This window comes from Sesamum indicum, linkage group LG16, assembly GCF_000512975.1.
Source record: "Sesamum indicum cultivar Zhongzhi No. 13 linkage group LG16, S_indicum_v1.0, whole genome shotgun sequence".
Classification (NCBI taxonomy): domain Eukaryota; kingdom Viridiplantae; phylum Streptophyta; class Magnoliopsida; order Lamiales; family Pedaliaceae; genus Sesamum; species Sesamum indicum.
In genome coordinates this window covers 4,268,209-4,282,250 of record NC_026160.1, presented here as the reverse complement: position 1 = coordinate 4,282,250, position 14,042 = coordinate 4,268,209, and the positions used below count along the sequence as shown (strand labels likewise).

General features: G+C 40.9%; 1 protein-coding gene across 1 annotated transcript; it reads right to left on the bottom strand.

Annotated features, from left to right (window-relative positions):
- On the bottom strand, positions 11,625–12,299 carry LOC105178751. Its single transcript, XM_011102287.1, has one exon. It carries the CDS (start codon positions 12,297–12,299, stop codon positions 11,625–11,627), a length of 675 nt encoding a protein of 224 aa, XP_011100589.1.

The window sequence follows — 14,042 nt, the reverse complement described above, 5'->3', positions numbered from 1 at the left end:
TAGAGAGGCGCACAACACGACTATAAAGGAAATCTGGGATGTCGGTGTCATGGAAGATGTCCCCCTTATCTAGTTTGGAAGGGCAGAACTTTTAAGGCCCAAGAACCACAATGACACTCTAGTCATCACCGCGTTATTAGCCAATTATGAAGTGGAACGCGTCTTCATAGATTCAAAAAGTTCTGCTGACTAACTGTTCAGAGAGGCATACGATCAAATCCAGCTAAGAGACACCCCTCTAGGAAGAAGTGAATACCTCCCTTTATGGATTCGCGAGCGAGGTAGTCCATCCAAGGGGCATGATCTCAGCATGTGATAGTGAGGTCTCCTAGGCGCTCTGAGATGGTTTAGACTTTAAAAGTCTTTGGCCAAAGCAATTGATCGATCAAGGATAGGTTTTCTAAATCGGATCAGTAGAGTAAACGCATCTCAAGTATCAAGCATAATTGTCTAATCATATATGGGAACCAACTCACAATTCCATGCCCTAAACTAAGGTCGGGATATCGTTGACAGTAAGACCTTACCCGTATGGAACTCGAAGCATAAATGTTCACGCCACCATTCACCTAGTCTTTAGTGTCATGGACTATTGCTAGACGACTATCCATGGTGATGGGCATTTCGGATTATGCGATAATCGAAAAAAATTAATTAAATTAGATTTAATTAATTTTGTTGGTCACAAGTTCAAGTTTAGCTTATGGTGAACCTAAAGAATCACACACAAATTATTGTGAAAATAATGAATTAATTTTGAATGAAACGAATTAATTTAATTGCATTAAATTAATTTTGAGAAGAAAAATAAATGAGTGGATCATTTATTTGGGATAATCCATTGGATGGATACCCAAAAATTTAATTGATTGAATTCATTAAATTTTGGGCTTAGCCTTTTAAATTAATTGGATTAATTTAAAATACGCTTGTGCTAATTAATTTGTGGACTAGATTCATTAATTAATTAGTAGATTGGTTTGTCTAATTAATGGATTGGGTTCATTAATTAGTGAAAATGGGCTTAAATTAATTAGTTTGACTAATTAATTGTTTGGACTTGATTAATAAATTAGATTTATTAATCGAGCATATTTGGGCCTATGTAGATTTAATTAGATTAAATATTCGCATGGTTTTTTATTAATTATTTTATTTAATTAGATTAAATAATAGACCCAATAGATTATTATTGGACTTGATTTAATATGTTGGACAAATCAAAACAAACCCGATCCAAATATTAGGTGCATGAAGGTTTAAAAAGACTAGGTCTTTTAAACATCACTCTCTCCACATATGATCCACGAAATTTTCAGCCTTTCTCTATGGTTTTTGAGTTCTCCTTGAATTACATTCAAGTTGAGAACAAGAAGAAACCGTTTACACTAATCGATAATGGAAAACGATTTTAATTTCTTCCACCAAATCTAATCTTTTTTCGCAAGAGGATTAGATCCATCTTCTCACGATATGATGTGGACTAGCTTTAGATGCGTTCTACACTTGAACTCTCTAAGTGAACACATCCGGAGAAGGACAGGAGTCAACGCGATTAGTCGAACAGAAAATAAAGAAAAGGTATTTTTCATAGTTAATTTTCTGTTTGCTTGATTTATCCTTTGCCACTTTATTATAACGCATGTGTTATTCATTTAGTTTCTGCATTTTAATTGTCGAATACTCGGGGATGATCAAAGGGTACACCTTTTTTATCCGACGTTATCATTTTTCACACTTCCATTGTGTTTTCGGGCCGGTCCGCTCTCTTTGAGTGAGAAGAGGGCCACCGTTTGCAAGAAGGAAGAATAAAGTTGCTACAGGGTGACCAGGGAGAAAAGATGATGAAATCACAGAGACAAAAGCTTATTTTTCCAAATAGGATTTGACTTTATATCACTTCATGCGGGTGGCTTGTCAGAAGAATTATACTCAAAGCATGCTGAAAAGGCTGAGGACAAATTCGAAAGCCAAAATTTAATCATAATTAGTGGGCCATCTTGATACATTAATAGAGGCCTTGAAATCATACAAATGATACAACACTGTAAATTTTTTATCAAGATAAATAATTTTTTATATTTTTTAGAAAGTTGATATTAGTCATTACTCAACTAGTTTTTGTTTTGATAGTTCTACAAGGAGCAAGGAGCTTGTAAAGGACCAAAACTTCAAAAGATAAGATAAGATTCATATTAAGCATTTAACTTGATTTTTTTAAATTTTTTTATAGTTTAATCTAATTACAAAGATGAAAATATATATTTTTAGGCAATAGTATGTTGTGGCTCAAATATGCTCAATTAAATATATTTGATCAGACTCTAGTTATAAAAGTATTATACTTAGGCCCCATTTACTTTAGCTATTCAATGAAACGAAAGAATTCTACAAGAGACATCCATTATGAAAATAAGGAAAAACAGACCACACTAAAAGACACCAACTTGTTCCTTTGTTGCTATAATCACACGCTGAAAGGTGAACTAAAAAAATAGGGAATTTCAAATCTGAAATGGCAATGAAAAATAAGGAACTAACAAATGGAGAATTTACCATGGGATTTTTTTTAGGTTTTTTTTTTCTATTTTTTTCTTTAGTTTAAAAAAAATATTAAAAAATGCCCAACTGGGGCTCTGGGGACGAGATCTGCAGTGCGCAATGACAGTGTGAGATTTGTGGTAGCTGCGAGAGAGAGAGAGAGAGAGAGAGAGAGAGAGAGAGAGAGAGAGAGAGAGAGAGAGAGAGAGAGAGAGAGAGAGAGAGAGAGAGAGAGAGAGAGAGGGTCTTGTTGGTGCATTAAATGCAATAAATTTGATACACTATCATCCATAAATAGTAGGTACACAGGGACAAAGAGGTCATTTGATTGTCTAAAATGGGGGACATAATAGGCGTGATTTGGGCAAATGAGAAATCTTGACAATCGGGATCGCCAACGAAGCTGGCTGAGTTGGATGAAATTGACTTTTAATAGGCCTAGAATTCTTTAATAAACGATAGTTTGGCCAGAAAAAGTCCAAATATCTAGGTTTTGCAAGCTAGTAAACATGGCCTAAGCATATTATGTATCCGTGTCGATTTCTTTTATTTTATAATTTATTTTAACGTTATTCACCATATAAAAGTATTACATTGGTGTTGCATTTCATGAGTGCATTCTTGGACATTTGTGAATTTAAATGTTTAATTTTGACATCTTAACTAAAAAGGATGAAAAATATTTAATAGATTTAGAAATTCCTTTTTTTTTTTTTAAAATCAATTGCAAAACATTTGAGTTGAGTGTTGAAATTATATGGATTTAAACTGAATTAATTGAAAAGATGAATGACTAAAAGTGCAATTATGCCTTTTAAACCCTACAGATTTACTGCTAAATCAGTCGTTTTCCCTTCAGGCCTATACAATTATAAGTATCGTTTCGTTGTTAGAGAAAGTACACTCACCCTCTTAATAATAATACCAGTCCAACAATTGACCTGTTATGTTAGTTCCATTAGGGTTTTTTTTTTAAAAAAAAAAATTATGTTGAATTGCTCAAAATCCCACTCTGGAACCTAAATGATAATTATATATATATATATATATATATAGATATTTAAAATATTACATATTTTTTTCTATAATAGTGTCCATCCAACATCAAATTTTCACAATTTTTTATAATAATGCCCGTCCAAGGTTACATAATTATGTCATATCAGGGCTATAACTCATCAATAATTTTTCTAACAACGAAAGGGTATCTATAATTACATCAAACCTCAAGAAATCTCAGTGTAATTTATCAAAAAATAAGTTAAGTTAAATTAATTTGTCATATGGGATTGACAATCATTATTTAAATTTATAATTACCACTAATTTTGTGATATTATTTATTTAGTTTTTATTTTTTTTTGTACTCAATGTAATATTCTAGTTCATATTTAATTAATAAATATATTTATTGATGATTAAAAGTTAATATTATTTATTTATTAAAAATAATCAACATATTATTAAATAACGATTATAAAATTTTTAAAATAATAATAAATTAATATTAAATATTAACTTTATAAAAAAAATAGAGTCGTTAGTTTACGTGGGCTAAGATTGGGCCCAAATTTCATTAGAAAAATAATAATCTATACTGATTATAAAACGAAATCTTCGTCTTTGTCTAGAATAGAAGTTATTTTATAAATTTACCAAAATTTGCCCTTTGCTTTTAGTTAATGCATTTGCTTATTTTTTTTCTACAAAATGAAATTAATAATGATCTTGCACAAATTCAGCGACCTCGATAAGCGATCTCGTCACGGATTGCTAATTCCTCCAAGACCAAGTATTGGGTCCCTGAGAATAAAACAAGAATAATGAGCTCGTCGGGCACGTCCCCGATAACGACCCTCCGATGCTCAAGTTAGGTTGATCGAGAGAAAAGTTTGCGATTACAAAGTTCGATCTCAAAGAACGTGAAATAGGTACCTCCAATTATGGCGTCTGGGTCTATTTATAGAGCACAACTGGATACTTTTGATTGGGCCACGTGGCCTTATCTGCTGGCTAGCATTCGTGATCGGACGGCTACTATTGTTCGGGTTTTCAAAGGCAGAGTCAGATCCTTTCCAACACATTCGATAGAAGAGGCGCGGATTCGAAGTGAAAAGACTGTAATACCCTTAATGAAGGGTGTTTTCGGTATTTTCCAACATATTTTACTAGATACCAATCATTACTCCCTCACTTATTCAAAGTGCAATTCATTGCTCTTGAAGAAGTAGAACGGTCGCGTCCGTCGATCTCGCCCGTAGGGCGTACACGTGTCTATGGCGCGTTTCCCAAAAAAGAGATCCTATAAATACGCCTTTCATTCAAATGGTTTCACTTACCCCACTTACGACCTTCAGCGATCAGTGCTTCCAACTTTGAGTTCGCTTACGACGTGCAGCTTCTAGAGCTATTCTGTTATAAGGTACGATGTCCTCTAGCTTTAGTTCAAATTCTGGTTCGAGCTCTGGCTCAGGGTCGTCCGCGGCCCCCTCTGGGTCTGCACATGCATCTGTTTCGACATCTCCTAAAGTAGCTAAAAAGCCCCAAAAACTTAAAACTCCTCTTGATAAGCAAGCTGGGCCCTCTACTCTTGAGAAGTTCCAAGATAGGATGGCTAGAAATTCTTCGAAAGCCATAGTTTGCAGTGTTAAAACCCCTATTCGCAAGATTAGGGAAAAATACTATATACCTCCTAAATACGAAATTATTATTCCTAGGGCTTTCGATCGCGTGCATCGTCCTCCCCCAGGTTGTGTGCTTTTTCTATTAAACATTTTGACGCCGGATTGGGGCTCCCTTTAGCTCCCCCTCTATTTGCTATCTTGAATAAATGAGAGATTTGCCCTATGCAGATATCTCCCACTTCCATTTCTCACATTATTCTTTTTATCATAATAATGAAATTTTTAGGCACCAAGCCCAGTTTTGACAATTTCTGGAGCCTGTATTTCTTCACCACCTCCAAACGGTCTGGAGATAGAGGCTTTTTCTATCTCTCTGCCAAGCCAGACTGCAGATATCTAGACACTTTAAAATCAAACGTAGGGTCTTGGCGTGACAGATTCATTTTTGTTCGACCTCCACCCAGTATAACTTGGCCTTTTAAACTGGAATGGAGTAAATACAAACTAGTTCCTAAGACAAGTGGAGGGGGGCTGGAGGGCGACCAAATAAATAGCTTGACATCCTATAAGTATGACCCTAAGAAGCTACTCACTGAGAAAGTGTTGCGACTGGTTTGGCTATCTCCAGCGCCCCTCCATATTGAAGAGTCTTTAGGTGACCTCTCTCATCCGATGTTGACGTATTTCCTTGTTCTTCTATTCGAATTTACTCACTAGACCCCTTGATCTTGCAGATAGTATAGTTATGAATTCCCGCTTTGCTTTGTGGTTGAAAGCGACAGAGAATAAGGCCAAGGGAAAGCAGATCGTCTCTTCTGCTGATCCCTCTTTGACCCCAACTGCGGCTCAATCCCCTTCTCGTGCTCCTGTCCCTGCCAGTCCTAGTGTCGTTCAGAGTCCCACTCTCAACAATCCCATTCAGGTCGATAGTGACCCCCCCCCCCCCTTCACTTACATGGATACAATTCTGAAGATCTGGAGCTGAATCTGGATGACAATCGAAGCGAAGCTCGGAGAGAAGACCTCAGTGAAAAACGCGATCGTAAAAGTGAAGGGACAAATTTGAAGAAAAGAAAGCGGGCTTCACACAAACAGCAAGAGAAGGCGAAGGACAAGGGACCTGCAGAGCCTTCGGGATCCTCGAAGTCCTCACAGTCTAGCCTACCTCGTCTAAACCGGTGGGCGAAATCAATGAGCAGGATGACTAAGGAAGCTGCAGACAAGGCTGAGCAACAAGATGAGCGTGATCGGTATCTGCGATTAGAGCGACTTTCTGCTTGCTAGGAAGAGATGAGAGGAGAACTGAAGGGCGAGCAGGCTCATGTGTCCGAACTAAAGGGGGATCGCCTCGTTCCAAAGTGGAACATCTCCACTTCTAGTTCTATTTTTTTCACGGAGCCTGGAGAGGACTCCTGGGATATATATGACTTCGGAATTCTTCCTCGTGACCAAGGATCCCTGGTGATGAATACTCCGACGCAGCTTGGTTTACCTCCTAGTTCTGACCGTTATTGTAGGCGGCCACTTTCCTCCGAGGCCTATCCATGAAGTGCATGAGTTATCGCTGGAATCACATGGTATCCGATAAGAAAGTGAAAGATCTTTCAGCTCAGCTAGCCGAGAGGGATAGAATAGATCGAGTTCATGTTGAGGAGATGCAGACCCTAGCCGAGGAAATTCAAAAATTGAAAGATCAACTCTTAGCAGTTGACAAGGCCAAGGAGATCGCGTTGTCAGAGGGGCGAAAAGAAGGATTTGATGCGGGCAGAGAGGTCGGGCTGGTGGAAGGTCACAAGCAGGGACTGGAAGAAGGCAAAGCTGGTCGGATCACCTTGGAGGAACATCATCAAGCTATGACCAGTTCGCGTATACCCACTGTCCGCGATTTTTTGAAGTCTGACACGTTCAAGACTGCCGTTGAGATCAAATCTGCTGATTTCTTCACCAAGGGCTACAAAACATGTGAGGCTCAGCTTGAGAAACTTGGTGGTTTTTCAGAGTCTTTTGATCGCAGCCAGATGGATATCACACTAGATGGAAACCTCCAGCCCTATCCCGATGAACCTGCTCTCGAGGATGATGAGTTTGCAGCTCTACGGGACGAGATAGAACCTGATCCTTGATGCAGTTCTTTGAATTTTTGTAATATGGGGTCTAATGTGTTTGAACTTTTGTAATTCTTCGAGCTTTTGTAACTCTTGATGATGATATATTTGAACTCCTGTAATTTAGGGTGCTGACCCTGAGGGGCATAATTTTTTATGTAACCCTCTTCTAGCCAAACTCTTTTTGAGATCGGTCTTTTTATGGCCCAATCGAAAGTCTTTTGCCATATCATACGCCTCGCAGATGGGGTCATTTATATAATCTCTCTCCAAATCGTGCTTTATAGAGTAGTCTTTAGTTGGCATGGAGAGTGCATCTTTTTCAGATCGCACTTTACCGGATGCCTCTTTTTCAGTTAGCATGTGGAGTGCATTTTTTTCAGATTGCACTTTATTTGGATGCCTCTTTTTCAGTTGGCATGTGGAGTGCATCTTTTTCAGATCGCACTTTATTGAATGCCTCTTTTTCAGTTGGCATGTGGAGTGCATCTTTTTTCAGATTGCACTTTATTGGATGCCTCTTTTTCAGTTGGCATGTGAAGTGCATCTTTTTCAGATCGCATTTTATTTGGATGCCTCTTTTTCAGTTGGCATGTGAGTTCTCGATCAGGAATCCTGGTGAATAGCAATTTAACATACAGAAAAATGCACATAATTTTTTGGATTGGTTTATTATTTAACTGAACTTGGCTTTCCTAAAGCGTGAAAAACGTACAATATGGTCGGCCTTTTTTAGGCACTAGGATAAGAACTATTGGCCTTTCACAGGCACAAAAATGCAATCTCTTTTCTCTGAGCAGTTGACGGCCTTTCACGGGCACAAGAATGCGACCTCCTTCTTCAAACAGTTGATGGCCTTTCACAAGCACAAAGATGCGACCTCCTTCACTCCTATGCGTAAATTTTTTTCAAATTCTAGATATTCCATGGTCGCGGTAAGTTCCGTCCCTGCATGTCTTGCAGCTTGTATGTACCTTTCTTCCTGATCTCAATCACTTTATACGGTCCTTCCCATGGTGGATCTAATTTGACCACGTGCTTCGAGGTCTCAACCTTCTTTAGGACGAGATCTCCTACCTGCAGCTGCCTTGGTCGAATTTTTCGATCATGGTTTTTCATCATTAACCCCTTGTGGTGCAGGCTTCTGGCATACGCTGCATCCCTTTTCTCCTCAATCACCGTGAGATCAAAGCCCCGTTCGTCCTGGTTGGGTTCGGGGTCGTACATTATGACCCGTTGGGACTCTTTGCTCTACAGGAATTATAGCTTCTGTACCGTATACCAAACAGAATGGAGTCTCACCAGTCACCGTTCGAGGTGTTGTGCGGTAGGCCCACAAATCTCTCGGCAGCTCATCAACCCACGATCCTTTGCTCTCGAGGCACGTTTTTAAATGCTGCAAGATTGTTCTATTAGTCACCTTTGTCTGCCCGTTAGCTTGTGGATTTGCGACCGCCGTGAAGTGTTGCGCGATCTTGAGTTCCTTGCACCATTCCGTGATCTTTCTCCCCTGAAATTAAGTTCCATTGTCAGAAATTAAAATCCTTGGTATTCCAAACCTGCATATGATGTTTTTCCAGATGAAGTGGATGACTTCTTTTTCGGATATCTTGGCTACAGCTTCGGCTTCGACCCATTTAGAGAAATACTCAATTGCTACGATAATGAATTTCTTTTGTGCTTGTGTAGGGGGAAATGGTCCCACGATGTCTATCCCCCACTAGTCGAAAGGGCATGCTATTCTGATCGGCTCAATGGGGGTCGTCGGCCAGTGTATCAGGGATGCATACCTTTGACAGCTCTCGCACTTTTTCACCAGGTCTTTAGAATCCTTGACTAGCGCCGGCCAGAAATACCCTTGTCGTATGATTTTCTGGGCTAGCGACCTTGCACCTGAATGGTTCCCACAGCTCCCCTCATGGATCTCCCTCATCGCGTAATGAGCTCTCTCTTCATCCAGGCATTTCAGGAGAGGCCCCTTAACTGTTCGCTTATACAATTGACCTGATAGCAAGGTGAACTGAGTAGCTCAACACTCTCTTCGCTGCCACAGGGTCAGAAGGCAAGGTGTCGTCCTCCAGGTATTTGATAATTTCTTCTTTCCACGATCCAGCTTCAGAAACCACTTGCACTTCTTCCCTGCTCGAGATGGCTGATCGTTCTCGTATTAAGGCAATTATTTTTCTATCTTTGATCCCAGACATTGCAGCTCCAAATTAGATAATGCATCTGCTTTATCATTTTATGCTCTTGGTACCTGCAGGATAGAACACTTATCAAACTTACCCATCAATCTCTTAACATTCTCTCTATAGGATGTCATCGTCTTCTCTCTCGTCTCATAGGTTCCTTCAATCTGTAATGCGACCAACTGGGAGTCCGTAAAAACTTCTAGATCTCTGGCTCCAGCTTCATATGCAAGTTCCAGTCCCAGAATAAGTGCTTCATATTCAGCTTCGTTATTGGTGACGGGAAAGGATAGGCGAGCTGCTACTTCGATCTCCATTTCCTTGTATCAATATGCCTGCTCCTCCATTGTTAGCATTTGATGATCCGTCTACATGTAGCATCCATTTGCAACTATGTCCTTCCACAGTCTAAGACAGTTCAGAATCACTAGATAGCTCTGTTACAAAGTCTGCCAGAACTTGAGCTTTCTGTGCGGTTCTGGGCTGATAGTCAACATCGTATTGTCCCAATTCGATGGCCCACTTGATCAACCTTCTGAAAGCTTCAGGTTGCAACATCACGTGTTTCAAAGGATGATTCGTTATTACTACCACTTTATGCGATTGAAAATAAGGTCGCAACTTTCGAGCTGTGATGACCAAGGTGAGTGCCAGCTTCTCCATCTCCGAATACCTTAACTCTGCACCCTGGAGCATTTTGCTGACGTAGTATATTGGATTCTGGCTTCCGACTTCGTCCCGCACCAACACAGAGCTGACCGCATTCTTTTATACAACTAAGTACAAAAACAGTGTTTCTCCCTCTTTTGGGTTAGCTAGCAAGGGTTGTTTTGTCAAATATTCTTTCAACTTTTGCAGGGCTTTCTCGCACTCCTCACCCCACTCGAAGTTCTTAGACTTTCTCAGGACTTTAAAGATTTGGAGGTTCTATCTGCTGATCGCGAAATAAACCTACTTAAGGAGGCGATTTTTCCTGTCAACTTTTGCACGTCTTTGATCTTGGACGGCGACCGTAAGCTCATAATGGCCTAAATCTTCTCGGGGTTAGCTTCAATTCCTCGTTCGTTGACCATGTACCCCAAAATTTTTTCGCCCCCTACTCCATAGGTGCATTTATCTGGATTCAGCTTCATCCCATATGACCTCATTATACTGAATGCTTGTTCGAGATGCTCGAGATGATCTTGCAACCTCCTGCTCTTGACCAGCATATCATCGACATAAACTTTCATGGTTTTCCCAAGCAGATCGCCAAACATCTTGTTCACAACCGTTGGTAGGTCGCACCTGCATTCTTCAGACCGAAAGGCATCATGTTATAACAATAAATCCCTTTGTTAGTAATGAATGAGGTCTTATCTCTGTCTTCTCCGGCCATGTGAATCTGGTGATATCCTTGGTAGGCATCCATCATGGAGAACATTTCGAACCCTACTATTGAATCTACCATGACGTCAATCCTAGGCAAGGGGTACGGGTCCTTCGGGCAGGCTTTATTCAAGTCTGTAAAGTCTATGCACATGCGCCATTTTCCGGAGGATTTGGGGACAAGCACTACGTTAGAAAGTCAGTCGGTGTATTGAACTTCGGACACGTACGCGACCTTGAGTAGCTTGTCGACCTCCTGCCCGATGATCTCATTTTTGTCGTTCCCGAACGACCTCTTCTTCTGCTGCACCGGTCGGACTACAGGATCTACATTCAACCTATGCACAATTATTTCTGGGCTGATCCCAGTAAAATCTGATGGGCTCCAAGCAAACATTTCCATATTCCTTCTTAGAAATTCGATCATGGCCATCTCTCCATCTCCCATGTTCGCTCCTATTCTGGTGGTTTTTTCTGGCTCGCCTGGTACAAGCTGCACAGCCTTGTATTCATCGCTGGGTTTCAAGTGCTCAGCTTCATATGGTCGAGGTTCAGCATCCTCCCTAACTTTCCTTTTCTTCTGCTCGGACTCCCCCTTCAGCGATAAGTTATAATATTTCCTAGCCACTTTCTGGTCGCAAGCCACTTCCCCTATCCCATTCTCCATGGGGAATTTCATCTTCATGTGATAGGTGGAGATGAGAATCACATTGTAGGCAAATGGAGTATCGACCACCAGGAATTTTACCATTAGCGTCTTGTGTTTAGGTTCTTCTCCCATGGACACTGGTAATTAGATCATGTCCAGCGACGCCACTTCACTTCCTCCGAATCTGGTTCCAGTCGAGCATTTTCTAATCCCATCTTATCAACCACACTTTTGAATATGATATCCGTCGAGCTCCCACTATCAACTAGTACTTTGTGAACAGCGAAATTCGCAATGTCTAGCTTGATGACCATAGGGTCGTTCATGGTCTCGCTATCCTCCGGCTTATCTGAGCTGTCAAAAGAAATTGCTTCTTCTTCTTCTACTTTAAGCACAAATTCTCTTTCTCTGCTGGAGCCTAAAGTTCTGGCACACCTCTTACGAGTTCTACTTGAATCTCCAGCGCTCGATCCCCCTGCGATGGTGTAGATGACTCCCTTGGTTGGCGCATTGCTTCTGTTTCCGGGGGTTTTATCTGTTTTCGCAAGTCTGGGGTTACGATCTCTACTCCTCGATCGACTTCTGCTCACTTCATCCTTTCCTGTTTTACACCCACCTGGAATCCGATCACGGAAGAAACCCTGTCGCACCAATCTCTCGATCTCATCCTTCAGTTGAAAGCATTCTTCTGTATCGAGCCCTCTTTCGCGATGAAATTTGCAATACTTGTTAGAAAATTTTTTGGATGGAGTATACCTGGTGTGTCTCGGCCATTTCAATAGATCAACATTTTCCACCATCATCAAGGCCTTCTTATGCGTCATGGCCAACGGAGTGTAATTATGATACCTAGGTTGGTACTTTGGCTCTTTGGCTTCTCCTGTTTTACCTTACTTCCTCCTTCTCTGCTATCATACGGTCGGCTAAATACCTGCTCGCTCTCTCTCCGCTCAGTATCTTTCATCGCATTCATCTCTTCCTCGTCTATGTACTTCTGAGCCAGAGCCATTAGCTGCTCAACATCACCCGGCGGGTCGCGTGCGAGCGCAGATGTAAAGGGGCCCTTCTTCAATCCATGGATTATAATACTGACCATCATGTCAATGCGCAAATCCTGGACCTCTATCATCTCGTTGTTGAATCTCCCCATGAAACTTTTCAACATCTCTTCCTCCTTCTGTCGTATATTAAAGAGATGGGTGGCTGATCTTTTCTGTTTCTTTCTGCTTACAAAATGGAAAAGAATTTCTGAATGAGCTGTTCATATGAATCAATGCTTCCACGGGGCAAGTTAATGAACCACTCATGTGCTTTCCCCGTAAGAGTAGTAGCAAATAATTTAGCCATTATAGGACCTGGCTGCCCGTACAGATTCATCACCATGTCAAATGCTGCTATGTGCTCGTAGGGATCTTTGGTTCCATCATATCTTTGCAAGTCGGGTACTCTAAATCCAGGCTCCACCACTTGAACCAAAATGTCGTTGCTAAAAGGGGAATTTTTGTTATGTGAAACTATTTTCCCTCGCTTTTTCAATTCATCGATTTGTTTTTCTTGCTTCCCGACACTTTCGACCTCGGCTTTTGATATCACTGGCTCCCTTCCCTTAGCTCGAACTTGGCTACTTGAACCTGCCTCCGAAGGTGTTCGCCTTCGACTTCTGTATTCTGGCTGACTTGGTTCTCCAGATGTCCTCCTCAGCTCTCTACTTTCAAATAATTGTCTCTTGGCAGCCTCTTTTACCATTGGAGTTGTTGTCCTCCTCTCGTACTCCACGATGGCATTTCTACTCGCTTCTTCTATCATCCTCTGCAACTCGTCTTTTGTCAAGTGTACCATTGCTCCTTCACCTCTTCTAGGCGTCTCATCCTCCATTGCATTTCTCCTCGAAGAACCTTCCATGTTGACTGGCGATCCTCAGGCTTTCCCACAGACGGCGCCAACTGATCTTGCACGAATTCAGCGACCTCGATAAGCGATCTCGTCATGGATTGCTAATTCCTCCAAGACCAAGTATTGGGTCCTTGAGAATAAAACAAGAACAATGAGCTCGTCAGGCACGTCCCCGACAACGACCCTCTGATGCTCAAGTTAGGTTGATTGAGAGAAAAGTTTGCGATCACAAAGTTCAATCTCAAAGAACGTGGAATAGTTACCTCCTATTATGGCGTCTGGGTCTATTTATAGAGCACAACTGGATACTGTTGACTGGGCCATGTGGCCTTATCCTGCTGGCTAGCGTCCGTGATCGGACAGCTACTGTTGTTTGGGTCTTTAAAGGCAGAGTTGGGTCCTAGTCGGATCCTTTCCAACCCATCCAACAGAAGAGGCGCGAATCCAAAGTGAAAAGACGATAATACCCTTAATGAAGGGTGTTTTCGGTATTTTCCAACATATTTTACTAGATACCAATCAAATAAATTGTGAAGGACAAAAATGGAAGTCTTGCATATTATTGGTAGTTCTCATGCCAAATTTTCAAACTACAAAATATGCCCCTTTGCCAAAACAATCCACGTGAGAGGAGTGGTGGAAGGCAGATGCAACAACAATGGTAGAATTAAATT